This window comes from Cajanus cajan, chromosome 2, assembly GCF_000230855.2.
Source record: "Cajanus cajan strain Asha chromosome 2, NIPB_CcT2T_4, whole genome shotgun sequence".
Lineage (NCBI taxonomy): Eukaryota > Viridiplantae > Streptophyta > Magnoliopsida > Fabales > Fabaceae > Cajanus > Cajanus cajan.
Genome location: NC_138518.1, coordinates 69,073,560 through 69,089,668, shown reverse-complemented (window position 1 = coordinate 69,089,668; position 16,109 = coordinate 69,073,560). Strand labels below are relative to the sequence as shown.

General features: G+C 28.7%; 1 protein-coding gene across 2 annotated transcripts; it reads right to left on the bottom strand.

Annotated features, from left to right (window-relative positions):
- Window positions 1-10,689: 10,689 nt before the first annotated feature.
- On the bottom strand, window positions 10,690-14,579 carry LOC145954504 (E3 ubiquitin-protein ligase KEG-like). 2 transcript variants are annotated; one of them, XR_014431743.1, is made up of 5 exons: window positions 14,087-14,579; window positions 13,303-13,949; window positions 12,419-13,196; window positions 11,782-11,917; window positions 10,690-11,636 (listed from the first exon to the last, which is right to left on the bottom strand). XR_014431743.1 is itself a non-coding variant. In XM_083068856.1 (5 exons), exons 1-3 carry the CDS (start codon window positions 13,344-13,346, stop codon window positions 12,487-12,489), a joined length of 336 nt encoding a protein of 111 aa, XP_082924982.1. In that variant the 5' UTR covers window positions 13,347-14,579; the 3' UTR covers window positions 10,690-11,636; window positions 11,782-11,917; window positions 12,419-12,486. The 2 variants fall into 2 exon arrangements, 1 of the variants encoding a protein (XP_082924982.1); XM_083068856.1 differs by having other exon boundaries at window positions 12,419-12,544; window positions 12,963-13,196; window positions 13,303-14,579.
- Window positions 14,580-16,109: the final 1,530 nt, after the last annotated feature.

Here is a 16,109-nt window from a genome sequence, read left to right as displayed (position 1 = left end):
TAATTCTTAAACATAAAAGTTTATAAAAGTCATCCAATAATGTTGTAATCACTTTTAAGTTATAAATAAAATATAATAAATGAAAAAATATAAAATATAAAATATAACAAAGATGTTAAAATGAGTAGTAACATACAAACATAAAATAATAAAAGTTTTACTTAATGTAATCTATAAGAGATATTAATGTAATTTTTTTTCATTATATAAAGTAAGCATATTAATTGTTACTGATCATATAAAAAAAAAATAATTCTTAAACATAAAAGCTTATAAAAGTCATCCAACAACGTTGTAATCATTTTTAAGTTATGAAGAAAAAATAATAAATAGAGAAAAAATAATAAAATATAGCAGAGATGTTAAAATGAGTAGTAACACACAAATATAAAATAATAAAAAAGGATTTTCCTTAATGTAATCTATAAGAGATATTGATGTAACATAGAAAAGATATTAATGCAATTTTTTTCATTATTTATTTGATTTCTACATTATTTTATGTTCACATATAATTCATTTTGCTATTTTTATCTTATTTTATGTTTAGATTTTTTTTTTACTTATCTGTTTTATTTATTTTTTGTACATTTTGTGCCATTAGATAACTTTTACGAAGTTGTACGTTTAATTTTTATAAACATTTTTGCTAATCATCAATGTATTTGTTATATTTTTTTATATTCTGTATTAGTGCGTTTATTATATTTAAAGATTAAAATTTTATAAATTTAACTCAAATAGATATTTATCTCCTATAAAATAAGGTTGATTTCATTTTAATTCTTTTAATTTTAATTATTTATATTTTAGTCCTCTCAAACTTTTGTTGTTTTATTTTGGGTCTCCCAAAATTTAGCTGTTTGATTTGGACCTGTTCTATTTTGAACATTATAATTTTTTAACTTTTTTTTTTTTAGATTTAACAATCAATTTGACCATAAAGATGAAAATGAAAAAAAATTAATGGCAAAATTTTTTTTTTAAAAAAAGTGCTAAAAACAAAAACAACCTATTTTACAGGATCTAGAAAGTTGTTTAAGTCTAAATATTTTTATATAAAAATTATATTTTAAATTTATAAAAAAAAATCATTTAAATTGTTATATAAAGTTATTTTAACTATTGAAATGAGAAAAACTGTTAAATTTCAATATTAATATAGAGATAAAAGATGAAATATTAGATAACTCAAGTGGTTTCTATTTTTCTAACTATAGTAATTTCTGAAAAACTTAGTTTCCATTGAATTTTTCTTTTTGTGGGCACTGTCCTAATTAAAGCAACAACAATATTTTTACTGTTGCGACAAGTTTAATGGAACTAATTAAAATTAATCTATAGGCTTCAAATTCAATCTTACCACTTACCAGCTTAAAATTTGAGGGCCATATTGAGCCCATTATAATAGAAAATGGGCCGTCAAGGATAACAATAGTATACAAGGTACGCTAAATGTTTGTTACTGTCATAAAACCTATATTATATTCCATTGATGTCTTTGTAACTTTGTTGCTCGTGCAAAACCATTTTTTAAAAAAAAAATTTGCCAATGGCGGTAACAGATTGTTTTATTGTAACTTAAACAGAACCATTTTGTTCTATTAACTGATATGAACAAAACATAACACATGCAAAACGTTTGTGATAGAAATATGGCTATTTTCTTGGTATATAGTTTCATTAACCCTCTATTTGGGGAATATTAATTTGCCTACATCAAACGATCCCATATATTCGGTTATTCCCACGAAACTCTCTCTCTCTCTCTATACCTTCCCAAGCCTCAAGGTGATCTCATTGCACCTAATTTAGAAACAAATAACACATCCCATTTCTTCATCTCCCAAACATACCAAAGTGAAAACTCGCACGTAGAAAATAAAACAACTCGTTTTCTAGAGCATATCATGGCCTCATTTGATTACAATTATTACACATTGTCACATGGCTTTTGTTAAGAATGGAAACACAGATAGAAGAGTTTCAGAGTGCACGTTCACTGAGAATTCCGAGAATCTCTTCGGTTGGTAGAGAGTCAGAAATAATCGAGAATTTACAATACACGAGCCTGAAGGACATCATTTGCAACACACCACCAAAGTGTTCGATCTTGTACGAGGGAAATGACTTGGACTCAACCATTGCCATCAGAAACGAGTTGGTGAAGCGTGCAGCTTCGGTTTACTTACAATCCACGGCGTTGTTGGTCACCAGAAACCGAAACTGCTTCGCGGCATTCTGGGAAAGGCTTAAGAACAGAGCAAATTCTTATTCACGATGGGGTGCTTCGGCTGCAAACCCTTTCATCTCTTGCATTTGGCCAATTTACCAGTTTCTAAATCACATGGTGGGGAACATTCGTTCGTTGCCATGAACGAACAAGGGACTACTATTTTATGTTTTCATCATATCATGCATGATTCATGCATGGCGTAGGAGGATTAATTCTTTTATTTTCCGTTTCTGTACATTATCATAATATATATATATATATATATATATATATGTCTAGAATGAGATGTATTCAACTGTTTTAAGTTGTTATTTTTATTTCTGACACATATATGGATAAATTTTTGACCCGAGAATTTATATTCATTACTGCATGCATGGTAATGTAATCTCAAACATTGTGCTGGAGGATCCATTTTCGGTGGGTCGATCGGGAAAATTGCAGAGCTCGACCAATTTTCCTAGTCACCGTTGCTAAAATAACTTTGCCCTGAGATGTTATATTAGTATTTTCATATTATATAGAGAGAGAAAGAAAGCCGAGGGTTCAAATCACATGTACAACTTTTATCAATTTTTAGACCGATCGATAATTTTTAATTAAATGTGAATTTTATCGATATAATAGTAGATTATAACTCTAAATCACTTTATATATGTGTATATTAAATTTTATTAAAACTGAATAATAATTTAAATATAATTAAAGTATTCATATTTGTGTATATATTACATGAACTTTGTTATATAAAAATGAGGTATTAAATTGTCTTCAATTAAAATAAAATTTTATATAATGATCTAGGAATAAGGAATTTTTGATCTAATGATAAGTTTTAAAAAATTCACATTTAAGTAAAAGTTATTGAAATAATTAACAAAAGTTACATCCCTATCGTTTGAACCTTTCTCCTTAAAAAAATTAAAAAAACAAATAAATCAAAAGTATAAACTCAAGTTTCACATCAACCAGAAATAAAACATATATAGAGTATATAAGTGAGAGAAACTCACTTTAAATGTAATTTTTTAGTGTTGAATTAAGCTAAGAACTCACATTCTAAAAAAAATTTTCCAAGAAAAGGTGCTCATGAACACTCACAAACAGATCCATATAGGTAATTATGAAATTTATTTCTAAGATAGTAGTTAGCTTTAGCATTGACTATTGCTCTTCATTTATATACATTATATTAAAATTCTTTCAATCGACTAGAATTCATTAATTAAATAAAACTAAATCTCGTGGAATGATATTAAATATTAGATGATATATTTTGTATTTCGCTAAAAAAAACAATCCTTATTTACCAACCACACCATGTTTGACTAAATCCAATTCTCCCTTACATATACCACAAAGTGTAGCATATTGAAACTAAAATATTTTTTTTAGTTTCTATAGTTTTACTTATTTTATCTTTTAGTCTCTATAATTTAACATATACATTTTTAGTCTATATATTTATCTATTTTAATCATTTTTAGTCCCTATTATTTAAGATAGATTTTTTTTAGTTCTTATACTTATAGGTTTTTAATAATTTTAGTTCATGTCTTTAATTTATTTTTTTTTTGTGACGTTATCTCTTTTGTGTAGACATGTAGATGTATTAACTCAATTTTTTGTATTTCATATCAAATTTACTTTGCTACAACTATTCTAAATTAGGTCTCTTGACGTTTAATGTCTCTTTTGTACCCTTACCTACGACACCCATTGTTGAGACACTTTTTTTTACCCTCACATTATAACAACTCACCATGTCACTACACTTTTAGGTTCAGTTACTCATGGCAGAAATTATAAACATAACTACCTAGAAGTAACATACAAACAGTTCCTAGATATACAATAATAATGATAATATATGTATAGGAAAAAATTAGTTAAAATCATAAAATGTTCCTTAGTGAAACTACATCATATCCTACACACACATATACATAGTAATCCAAAAAAAATTGAATATATCATTGGATTGCCACTCAAGCAACACTACTAATGACTAATTAATTAGCTATACTAAGGTAGCTCAAAAGGGGAAAACACCATCATCCTCCAATATGGCTCACAAAACAAACTTTGTCTCCTGTAACACCAAATTTTTCACAAAATATTATATGAGTATTTAATTAATAATTTTGGTATTTTTATTTTAATTAATAGAGTTGTATTAATATTTATTTTAATTATTTGACATGTTTTGGAATATTATATAAGGTGTATTATTAAATATTTTAATTAAATATTTTATTTTAATTAAATAAAACATAAGGAATTTGTAAGTATGGTTAAGTGTTTTAACTAAAGGGTTAAAGAGAGGTTAAGGTTTTTAAAAAGAACAGTTTTCTGATTAAATCCTTCTATGTTTTCATTTTACGTATGTGCTTCAAAGCTTGAAGAATAGGAGTAAGAAGAAAATTACCCCGAGTCATACACCTATCTTCTTCTACTTACCACGATAAGGAGGACTGAGAAATCTTGCTTTGGGTGTGAGATTGTATGTTGAGTAGTTGGATTGACCCTCAATCCTAATTCTATTGTATGCATATGGATGAGAGATTTTTTTCCAAATGTGTCTACTTTGTCTCTTGTTCTTCTTAGACGTTCCTAATGACATTAATTGTTTGAATGTATGATCAATTGTATGTTTTGAATTATAAGTGTGTGATCTAAGGTTCCTGTCGGTTTCTATGGGAAACCCTAAGAAAACTTGTTGTGATAATTTGTGAAGATATTGATTGATATGTATAAATTAAATTATTTGAAATATTGTTAATTGTATGTCATAGAGCACTTACCAATTGTATATGTGTTTGTGCGTGTAATTAGATGAGTTGTAGTCGTTGAGGAGACATGATTTCTAGGGAAGAAGATCATGTTCTTGCTTAGCAAGAACTAGTATCATATAAAATAACATACATGATACAGGTTCAACAACATATACATGTTCAACACTTAGTCAATAATTCAACATATATTAAATATGCAACACATGCCAAGTGTCATTCTCCCTACACTAAACATCGTTGAGATAGAGAGCCTCTAGCTCACTCATGCTCGACACCAATCTACTTGCACCCGACATGAATGAGATAGAGAGCCCATGTGGCAATCACATTTGGCATGGCCAAAATCCATGCCTGCCTCATTTCAAGCAAAGAGCCTTTATCTAACGAATGCAAGATGTCATTATACTAGCACTCAACATCATTTAGGTACAGAATTTTTGTCTTGATCACGCTTAGTGTCACTTAACTAAGGGCCAACATCACCAAGTCAGAGAGCTTCAAAGGCTTCCACGTCCGATGTGATCAAGTTAGAGAAATCTCTCCTAACTCACACCAGACGTTACTAATCCTATGTTCGATGTTAGTGAGGCAGAGGGCCTCTGACTTGCATCACGTTCGATGCCTTAAAGTTGTGCTTAACGTGATAATGAATTTTAGACTTGACAGATTTGCTAAATTTCTTGATCCACCTGAAACTCAAAAGGTTTCCAACATGAAATGTAAAACAACACATTTATACCCTTCACACAACTCTATTCCAACTGGAATAACAACATGAAACCACAATTTGAAGTAGAAATCATCAAATTTACCTCAACATACTCCACAAGCAACAAAATCCACCTTCAACATTCAATTCTTAAAATCATTTAACATAGCCACAATTTTATGGAAATCAACTGACATACAATTTAGATAATTCAACAAGAGTAAAAAATATAGTTTCCCTTATACCTCTAGTTGATCTAACTAAGAAGAGATGAGGAAGAAGAATGTGAACTTTGCACGATTCTGATTAGAGATTTCTAACTCTGAGGACTTGAATCTCCAACTCAGTCAACTTGAATTAGTTGTAAGGAAGAATGAAGAAAGAATTCAGTAGGGAAAAAAAAACTTTTGGTTCTAAATGCCTTTTCTCTATTTTTTTTTAAACATGAACTCATCATGTTTACTCCTCAAAAAAATTTATATTTTTTCTTAAGTTAAACCAACTTAACTTTGTTTGAGATTATCTCGAAGATAACTTAATTCTCAAAAGCTCCTTATTTCAAAGTTCTAAAATAATAGTAATAATTATAATTCAATAATTAATCATATATCATATATAATTAAATCAAACACCCAAAACATATAAGATTATACACGCAATTAAAGAACTCTACTACAACCACACATCAAAAAACATTTTAAAAAAATTAGCAATAAAAATTAAAAAGATCAAAAACTACAAATATAGAAACTATAAAAGATTTAATCTTAAATTATAGGAAAAAAAAGGATTAAAAAAAATAAGTACAAAAACATTTTAAATTATAAAAACTAAAATAAAGTAAATATAATTATAAAAAAAATATTTGAATCATTATATATATAATTGACCTGAACTTTTTGTGTTAATGTGATTTATTGAAGACAAAGATGGATCGATGGGCATTGATATGCGTGATCGAATGGGTCTGTGGTACCTACCCCGCCATTTAAACTTTTCGATTTCTCAATCCCGATGTGATTGTCATCTGTCACCTCACCACCAGGGATCAATGATAGCCTGGCCTGCCATGCACGCTCTGAAATAGAATATTTGAATGCAAACCAACTTAGCCTGGCATGCATGCACTGGGTTTGAATATTTCAATGCAAACCAAACTTAGCTCTTTCATCTTCAACAATCAACGTCAGTAATATTTCATTTCATCCACTCTCAGTTATTAATAACAAAAACGAAAATGTGTCAGCACTTTCTATGCCAGTTTCCAAGTCGTAAGTTGCTGTCTCCGCACTGGTGCGGTCAGTCATGCACACCGCAGTTGTCTCTCTTCTTCTATCTATAACTTTCGCATCGCAAGTCATCAAAAGTATTTTTCATTAAAATCAAATTCACATTAGTTTATATTTAAGTAAAAAATAATAATAAATTAAAACAATAATAATTGTGAAGAGTAATTAAAATTAAATAATACAAAAATATTAAATTATAACCACTTCATTAAAATGTATAGTTCGATAAAATATTACGGATATGTTTAAATGAATAATTTATTTATATTTAATAAATTACCATCTAATAAAAGTTTGTGTTACGAATTTCTAAAATTTAACACTACAAAAAATATTCCATATAATAACATACAAAAAGTGTCACTATAAGTATAATATATGTAGGTATATACCTATTTAACATATAACTACATACAATTTTAGTATTAATTTTGAATAAGATTTAACAACATATTTTGTGTGTCACTATAGTTTATACCTACACTTTTTAACAATATACCAACATATATTATATTTATTGTGTGGGTAAAAGTAGTTTTTAGTAACATGTATTATGTCACTATAGGGTGTGTCATTATATGACAATTTTCTTATAGTGTAATAAGTTTGTTACAGTTTGATATATATGTTAACAAGTAATTATACCATTTTAAATTGTTTGAATTTATCATTAGTTAAGTATTTATTAGATATTTTAAAAATTACAAATTAAATCTTGATTGAAAGTAAAATATAAAATATAAAAAGTAACTAAATAATTTTTGAAAATGACATTATACATCAATATAATATTAAAAATGATAAAAAAATTACTAGTCATCATTCACCTAATTTTAATTAAAAAAATAAAATTAATAATAAAATTTGAGAAACTAATTATATATATAACCATGATTAAAAATTATGAGCCATAAATTTTAAAAATTAAAAATTAATTTTATATATTTTAGAAAATAATGATTAAAAAATATATAAATATCAACAACAAGTTACTTCAAATGTGTTGTTTTAGTGAAAAAAAAAAGTTAGGAGACTTTATATATATATATATATATATATATATATATAAATAAAATAGGAGGATGTGGATTTTGGGGGAAGAGATGAAAAAATTGGAAAAAAAAACTTTTGGAGCGAGAAACAAAAGTTTTTTAAGGGAGTAATGAAAAAAAATATAAAACTAGTTTTTATTGAAAGAATGAAAAAATATATATATTTATGTCGGTGAAAAAATTTGAACTTGAGTATTTTTCAATAAATTCTCACATAAGTTAAGTAATAAGTTATACTGGATAACTTATCAAAATAAATTCAAAATATTTTATGGACTATTCATAAGATATTTTATAAATTTGTCCAAACATTCTCATAAATATGAATAAAATAAAATAAATACAAATAAGATATTCATAAAACTCTTTCAAACGGGATATATATATATATATATATATATATATATATATATATATATATATGAAGGATCCGTTTACTCTAGGAGTAAATCTACTTAGACTTATTTCGTTCAATAACTCATGTTTTATGTCAAATTTCAACGATCCAATCGTTGAATTTAAAGTTCTTAATGAATATATCAAATCTATAAATTTTTTAAAAAAATTAAAAATTGTTTGACATTTTTGTTTCATTAATTCAAATTAATGTATAAAATAATTTTATAATTATCTTTCAATTTAAAGTTATATATTGTTTTTATCTTTATTATTATTTTTTTTAATCTTTGCAGGAAGATTTATTAGTAGTACTAAAAAATGATATTGTCAATATATATTTGAATTACAATGAAATTTGTGCTAGATTCATTTATGAGCAAAGTTGTATCAACTTTTCTTCTCATAAAATCATAATTGATTACAAAATTACTTAATCGATCATATTAAGTTCTAGGAGTTTGCTTAAGATCATAAAGAGCTTTCTTAAGTTTGAAAACATGATATTTAAAAGATGGATTTTCAAAATCTAGAAGTTATCTAACATAGGCTTTCTCTTAAATGATTTTGTTTTAAACAACACTTGTTACGTTTATTTGAAAAAGTTTTATGTTCTTATGTCCTATAAAAGTTAACATAATTCCAATAGCTATAAGTTTAGCAATATGTGCAAATGTTTTAATGAAATCTATACATTTCTATTGATTAAAGCCTTAATCTATTAATCTAGCTTTATTCCTTACCACTTTACATTTCTCATCTAGCTTATTTTTGAAGACCCATCTAGTTTCAATGATACTTTGATGTTCTGGCTTAGGGACGAGCGTCTGAACATCATTTCTCTCAAACTGATAAAGTTTTTCTTCCACAGCTAAAATCAAGTTGTTGTATTTGATAGCTTCATCAATCGTCTTTCGCTCAATTTCTAATACTATGTCATAGAAAGCATTATCTCTGAATATAGATATCTTGTTCTAATTCGTTCAGTCCTATCTCCAAGAATCTGATCTTGTGAATGATAATTGACGAATTTTCAATCTCTGTGAGATTTGGATGTATCATTTAACTTGTTAATTTGTCCTTCAAATTGAGCAATCATCTGCTCCTTTGCATCTATCTCAGTAGTCTTCTCTAGTTCAATTTGCAAATTCCTCTTCCAAATTTGATAGTTTCCTATTAGTTATTAAAGTGTCATTGAATTTCACATGAATTGATTCTTCAGCAACAAAGGTGCTAGAGTTAAAGACTCTATATGCCTTTGATGTATCTAAATATCCAAGGAAAATACTTTTATCCACTTTAGAGTCAAACTTTTCAAGTTGATTCTTAGTGTTGAGGATATAACATTCACATCCAAACAACTGAAAGTATGATATGTTGGATTTTCTTCCTCTCCATAATTTATAAAAAATCTTATTCAACAATGGTGTTATTAATATTCTATTTTAAATGTAACATGTCGTATTCACAACTTCTACCTAAAAGTGTTTTGGCAAGGAATTTTCGCAAATAAGAGTTCTAGTCATTTCTTATTGTAAGTTCGATTCTTCCTTTCATATATCTAATTTTGTTAAGGTGTTCTCAGTAAAGAGAAGTTGTGAAAGACACAATTTTTTTGCAAAACATTTTAAAATCTAAATTTTCAAACTCAGTTTCATGATCACTTCTAATAACAGTTATACAAAAACCCTTTCCATTTTGAAATTTTTTACAAAATATTTCAAAGATATTGAAAAACTTGTGTTTGTGAGTTAGGAAGTATACCCATGTATATCTAAAATAGTCATATATGATAATAAATTCATACTTTTTGCCTCTCAAACTAAGAGTTGTGGTTGGTCCAAACAAATTCACGTGTAAGAGTTCTGAGCGTCAAGAAGTAAAAATAAGGTTTTTAGATTTGAATGAGGTTTTAATTTGTTTTCCCTTTAGACAAGCTTCACCAAGAAGATGATTTTTTCAAGAAATTTCGGACAATCCTCTCACTAAACCCTTCTTGTTTAGTTTAGAGATATGCTTTAAATGTATGTGCCTAAGCTCTTCATGCCAAATTCACCATTCATCTTCTTTGGAGATCAAACATGTTACATTTGTTTGTTCAGATCATCTAGATTAATCTTATAGAAATTATTCTTTTTGTAAGCAATAAAATATGCAGACTCATCATTATGCACTACAAAAAAAATTGGATTTAGTAGGGGTTAATTTTAAATTTACCTGAGGTTAAAACCCCCGTTAATGACGTTACCCGCGGTTGCATTTTCCGCAGCCAAATTGTCCGTCGGTAACGTGTTACCAGCGGTTTTAACGAACCTTGGGTAAATGCACATTTTTCCGGGGGTTTTAAAACCCCAGTAAATTACCAACGGTTTTAAAGCCCCAGTTAATTACCAGAGGTTTTAAAACCCCAATTAATTACCAAAGATTTTAAAACCCCAGTTCATTACCAGAAGTTTTAAAAACCCCAAATGATTGCCTGGGGTTCTAGAACCCCGGTTAATTCCAAACTTTTGACAATTAGATGAAGTTTCTTTGAAATAATAAAGATTAATAATACTAAAAAAAAATTAAAAAACTAATATGGTGCTGCACTTGTCTACAATTTTTAACTCCTTAATTGTTGAGGATTAATTACTATAAAATATTTTTAGAAGGGGTTATTTAACCTCATCATTGTTATTTTTATTTTAACATCTATTTCTTAATTGTGTACATCAATAAGTTTTTAAACCACTATTATTTTCATAAATTATTATTTTTATTTGTTGTGTATATATACATACATATATATATATGTATATATATAATACTAGTTTTTAGAAGATCTTATTTTTATTAATTAAGCTTGTAAATAAAATCAAGAAATGAATTTACAAGTTATAAATATAAACTAAATTTATATTTCTAGCATAAGGTACTGAAGCTTAAAATTAACATAATGTAGCATAATAGTAATAAAGGAGTATTCTCATGAAGTCACTCCTAAAAGAAGAAATAGACTACAAATTACTCAAAATAAACTAGCACACAGTTTTTATCTTCAAAAAATGAAGCACAAATCAACTACAAATTAATTAATGTGCTTTTAAGCTATCACCCACACCCCATTTCACGTTGAGAATTTGTTTCATATGTTGGCACACTTCCTTGATGAGAAACCTACAATATAAACATAAATCATAATTAGGAACACAAAATATACAATATTAGATATTGAAGCATAAAACGTTGTATATTCCTTAGATTAAAATTAAAATTTAATCATATAATCTTAACATGGAACATTAAAATCCAAAACCTGCACCTGCTGGTAAAAAAAATCTGTATCTGCTGGTTAAAAACATTTGTTGCAGCCAAATCTATTGCAGCTGGTCTGAAAACACCTGTTGGCTAGCTATAACTACTTCAGCATGTTTCATACTTCGTCTTGCATTTAAAATCTGGTCAATACAGATTTTTTCAACAAAAAAATCTAATCAATTCAAAATGTAATTACTAATTAGCATTTAGAACGGGAGATAGGAGAAAAAATATTTCGGATTGGTCATGCTTATAAAAGAGGATATTCTGCACACATACACATACTTCACAGTCATTCATGCACTAAGTCCATCCTAATTGAGGGGTACACAAAACAGAAGGGGATGAAATGGGACACATGTTTCTCACATTAGAACAAACACATTACACATACTCTAAGGAATCATCAATGAAAATTATTTCAAACCAAAACAGCAAAAACTAAGCACCAAATTCAACATTTCCAACCAACAAATGAATTACTAGAGCAATTATATTTTAATAGGTTTAAATTTGTGTTTATAAATAGAAAAATGTGAACGAAATTGGAACAGTAGACTTCATGAAATTGCAATTTAACGAGCTAAAAAAATTGCCTGAATTATATCATAGTTGTTTGGCCTTGTCCAAAACTCTTATACCTCTTCCGCATCTAGTACCAAAGCAATTATATGAGCCCAGAGTAGACTCTTCCTTGATTGCATAATGCTCAAGGATGCTGCTCCTTTATCCTGTTTTGTCCTCTGCAACCAACCGGAGGTATCAACCTGAATGACAGCAAACATTATTATATTTATAAAATGTTACTGACATTTCAATAATAAATATTTGCTTTTATTACCCTTGAAGCAAAACTATATTCAACATGCATATTGAGTACTTTCAATCAAAATATAAATTCAAATACTTATAACCATGCTATATGCATCATGTTTGACAGTTAAATGTACTGCATACAATTAAGGTGCAGAGAATAAATTTTTCACAATAAATACAAGTTCTCACCTGATATGCTTATGTGTGTGAGAGAGAGAGAGTATTATTTGGAGGAGTTTTTAGTTTAACCAATGTTCTTGTCAAAAGAAGATGTGATAAACCAAAAGAATTGCTATTAGCAAAGATCAAAGAAACTCCCCAACATTAGACATAACATAAATCCATTACATACAAAAGAAAAATTGTTACCTAGGCTCTTCTACATCTTCTTTCAGTTGAACATGTTGTCCCCTGTCTAATGGAATGACTTTTATAACTTCATTTGCCAGAACATGAACCTCTCCAGAACAAAATGAAACAATGAGATTGTCTCTATCTGGAACACTTTGCACAAAACCAACACTCTTTGGTTTAGCACCTTGCCATCCATGTGTTGAAGTTGTGATAGATCTTCTAAACTTCACCCAGTCTCCCACTTCAAATCTATATCGTCGTCAGTAAACAAATATTTTAAACATATTAGTCACATATGGGTAAACAGTAAATATCATAAACTAAAAATTTGCAAAAAATAAAGTCTTCCACTCACGTTGTAGGAGACAAATGAACTCCCTTATTCATGAGTGCTTCCATCAGATCTTCAGACTGAGATTGCAAGCACGCCAAGATGCGTTTCTTCCAGACTGAGATTGCAAGCAACACCTTAAAAGCAACACCTTGAAATGAACCGTAAAGTCGGCGCCTCTAGCCTTGCAAGCTGCATATGAAAAATGATGAAATAATGAGATTGAGACCTTAAACGCAATCATTTTCTGGCAAAGGATCTGAAACTGATCAGGAGAGAGAAGGAGCTTCCATTCCTCTTATGTTTTATGAATCGGCGTTGGTGCCCAGAAGAACTGCGCCGCGGTGCATAGCGACGGCAACACGCAGCGCCGGCGACGCGCAACGGCGATGACGCGCAACGGTGTTGGGAACGGTGTGGGGCTCTCTTGACGGGGATGATGAAGAGCTTAGCGAGGATGACAGCGCCGCGAATGGCGGTGGTGACCTCCTTGCTACACTTGACGCCAAGGCCGACATGGCTGTTGTTGTCGCCGACAACAACAAAGGCCTTGAAACGGGTGCCCTGACCGACGCGGGTCTGCTTCTCGGGCATGATCTTCTCCAGGCTGCGGCAGCGTTGCAAGACCTGATGCTGGGCGGCGCCAATGTGAGGGCGGTGGAGGAAATTTCCTTTGTGCGTCACGATTGAAGGAAATAGGGTTAGGAAAGGGAGAAGATCGTGACTCTATAAGTGTCAAATTATTGCAAAACAGTATTCAACAAAACATGAAAAAAAAACTTTGCAAAATAGAAAAACGAAAACTCACCGAAGATCAAATCCAGACAATGGGCATTACTTTTGAAAGGACAAGAAGATGACTTCTCTCAATGAAACCAAGCAGCGCCTCAATAAGGAGAGGTTCAAGACGTTAGGGTTTGTTTTTGTGTTTAAAATGCTTCCCACTCTAAAATGTTTCAATTTATTTTCACGTTTCACAATATAAGTTCGTGTTTTCAGATTTGTTTTTTATTTAATTGTTTTTTTATTTTGTGCTTCTCAAAAGGAAAAAGAAAAATAAAAACTTGACTTTATTAGAAAGAGGGAAACGAAACAATTGGAGGGAAATTATAAAAATAATATTTTAATTAATTAAAATAATATTACCCGGGGTTTCTAAAAAACACTTGGCACTTTCCCGGGGTTTGAAATCAAACCCCTATAATTTAACTAGGGTTATTAAAACCCCCGTAAGTGTTAACATTTCCAGGAGTTATAGTAACCCCAGTTAAATAACCTCAGTTAAAAATATCATTTCTTGTAGTGATGTCTGACTTTGCCCAATCTTTGTCAAAAGATATAGTATATCTATTGAGACAAAATTGACGTATACTAAGTAAATTATATTTTAATCCTTCAACATAAAGTACATTTTCAATAGTAGGTATAATATCAATCTTACCTATACTTCTGATTTTGCCTTTACCGTTACCCCCAAACGAGACTGTTTCTTCATGAGCACAAACCTTTTTCATGTCATGCGTCATGAGCAACCACTTCCAAGTACGTGTGTGAATTTTTTTTCCCATTAAAAATATCTACAGCAGAGGTTATTTAAAATTTTACTATGTAGTTATGTAGTTTTGAATGAGAATTTTTTTAAAAAGACTATTCTACCTTTAATAATGTATAAATAGATATAGATATAGATAATAAAATAGTCTTTCATTTACTATACATGTTTTTGCTTAAGTGTTACATTTATTCTTTTCTTGTTAATAAACTTTTTAATTTATTAACTTTGGAGCAATTTATTTACTTCTTTTGTATTACAATGATTGTAGTTTTAGCATTTGAAAAATATTTCAAAATGAATATTGTTCTCACTTTTTAATATAATATTATTATTTTTTTATTTGTTCCTTCATAAATTATTCAACTACCATAATTAAAAGTAATTTTTTTTATTAAAAATGTGAATTATTTTAGTAAAATTGTATCAAGAAATGATACATTTATTGATATCCATAATTTGTGTGTAAAAACCTTAAATTGCAGTTATTTTGTGACGAAAGAAGTGTTATCTAATAAAAGAACAAGGTTTGAGTCTTGTGAAACTGGACTTAGTTTTCTTAAATAGGGTTTTGAGTTCAAATTTTATAAATGAAAAAGAAAAGTGTGATTAAGAGATGAAGTCTTATTAAAGGTGATCAATTAAATTTTGACAGAAATTAGTCATTAATAAAATTGATGGATACTTCGCATTAATAATATGATTACCAAAAAATAAAATTAATGTATTTTTTTTTTTGTTACAAGAACTTCACATTAGGGAAAATACAACCATATGTAAAATTAGAACCAATTACCAATCTCTTAAAAAAATCTATTGTAAGAATTAAGTATGCTTATTTCATTTCCATACAAATTTGAATAGAAAAATATAAACATAAAAGAAAGGAAATTCTATCTCAATTCCTAACGAGTAGGACTTTTGTTTTTGACATGTCTTTAACTAGACCCTTGTTACTTAACTTTTGGAGAAAAAAAATTTCCCCCCTCAATCAAGTTAATTTATTTACTATTACATTGTTTGAGTAGCTACACATCTGCCGCTTTTAATACTTAGCAATATCTCATCTCTACTACTATAATTGAAGAAGACAAAAGCACCGGTTTTGTATTCCTTATTTCAATAGCTCTAGGACCACCCTTCTCCCTGGATTCATTCCTAATTTTAATAGCACTGGTTTTCTTGTAATGATTTTATATCTTCACAATAATGTACAATAGATTCACTTATTTATCTAAATCTATAATTTAAAATGACGTAGATCTTAGGTTTTTTTTCT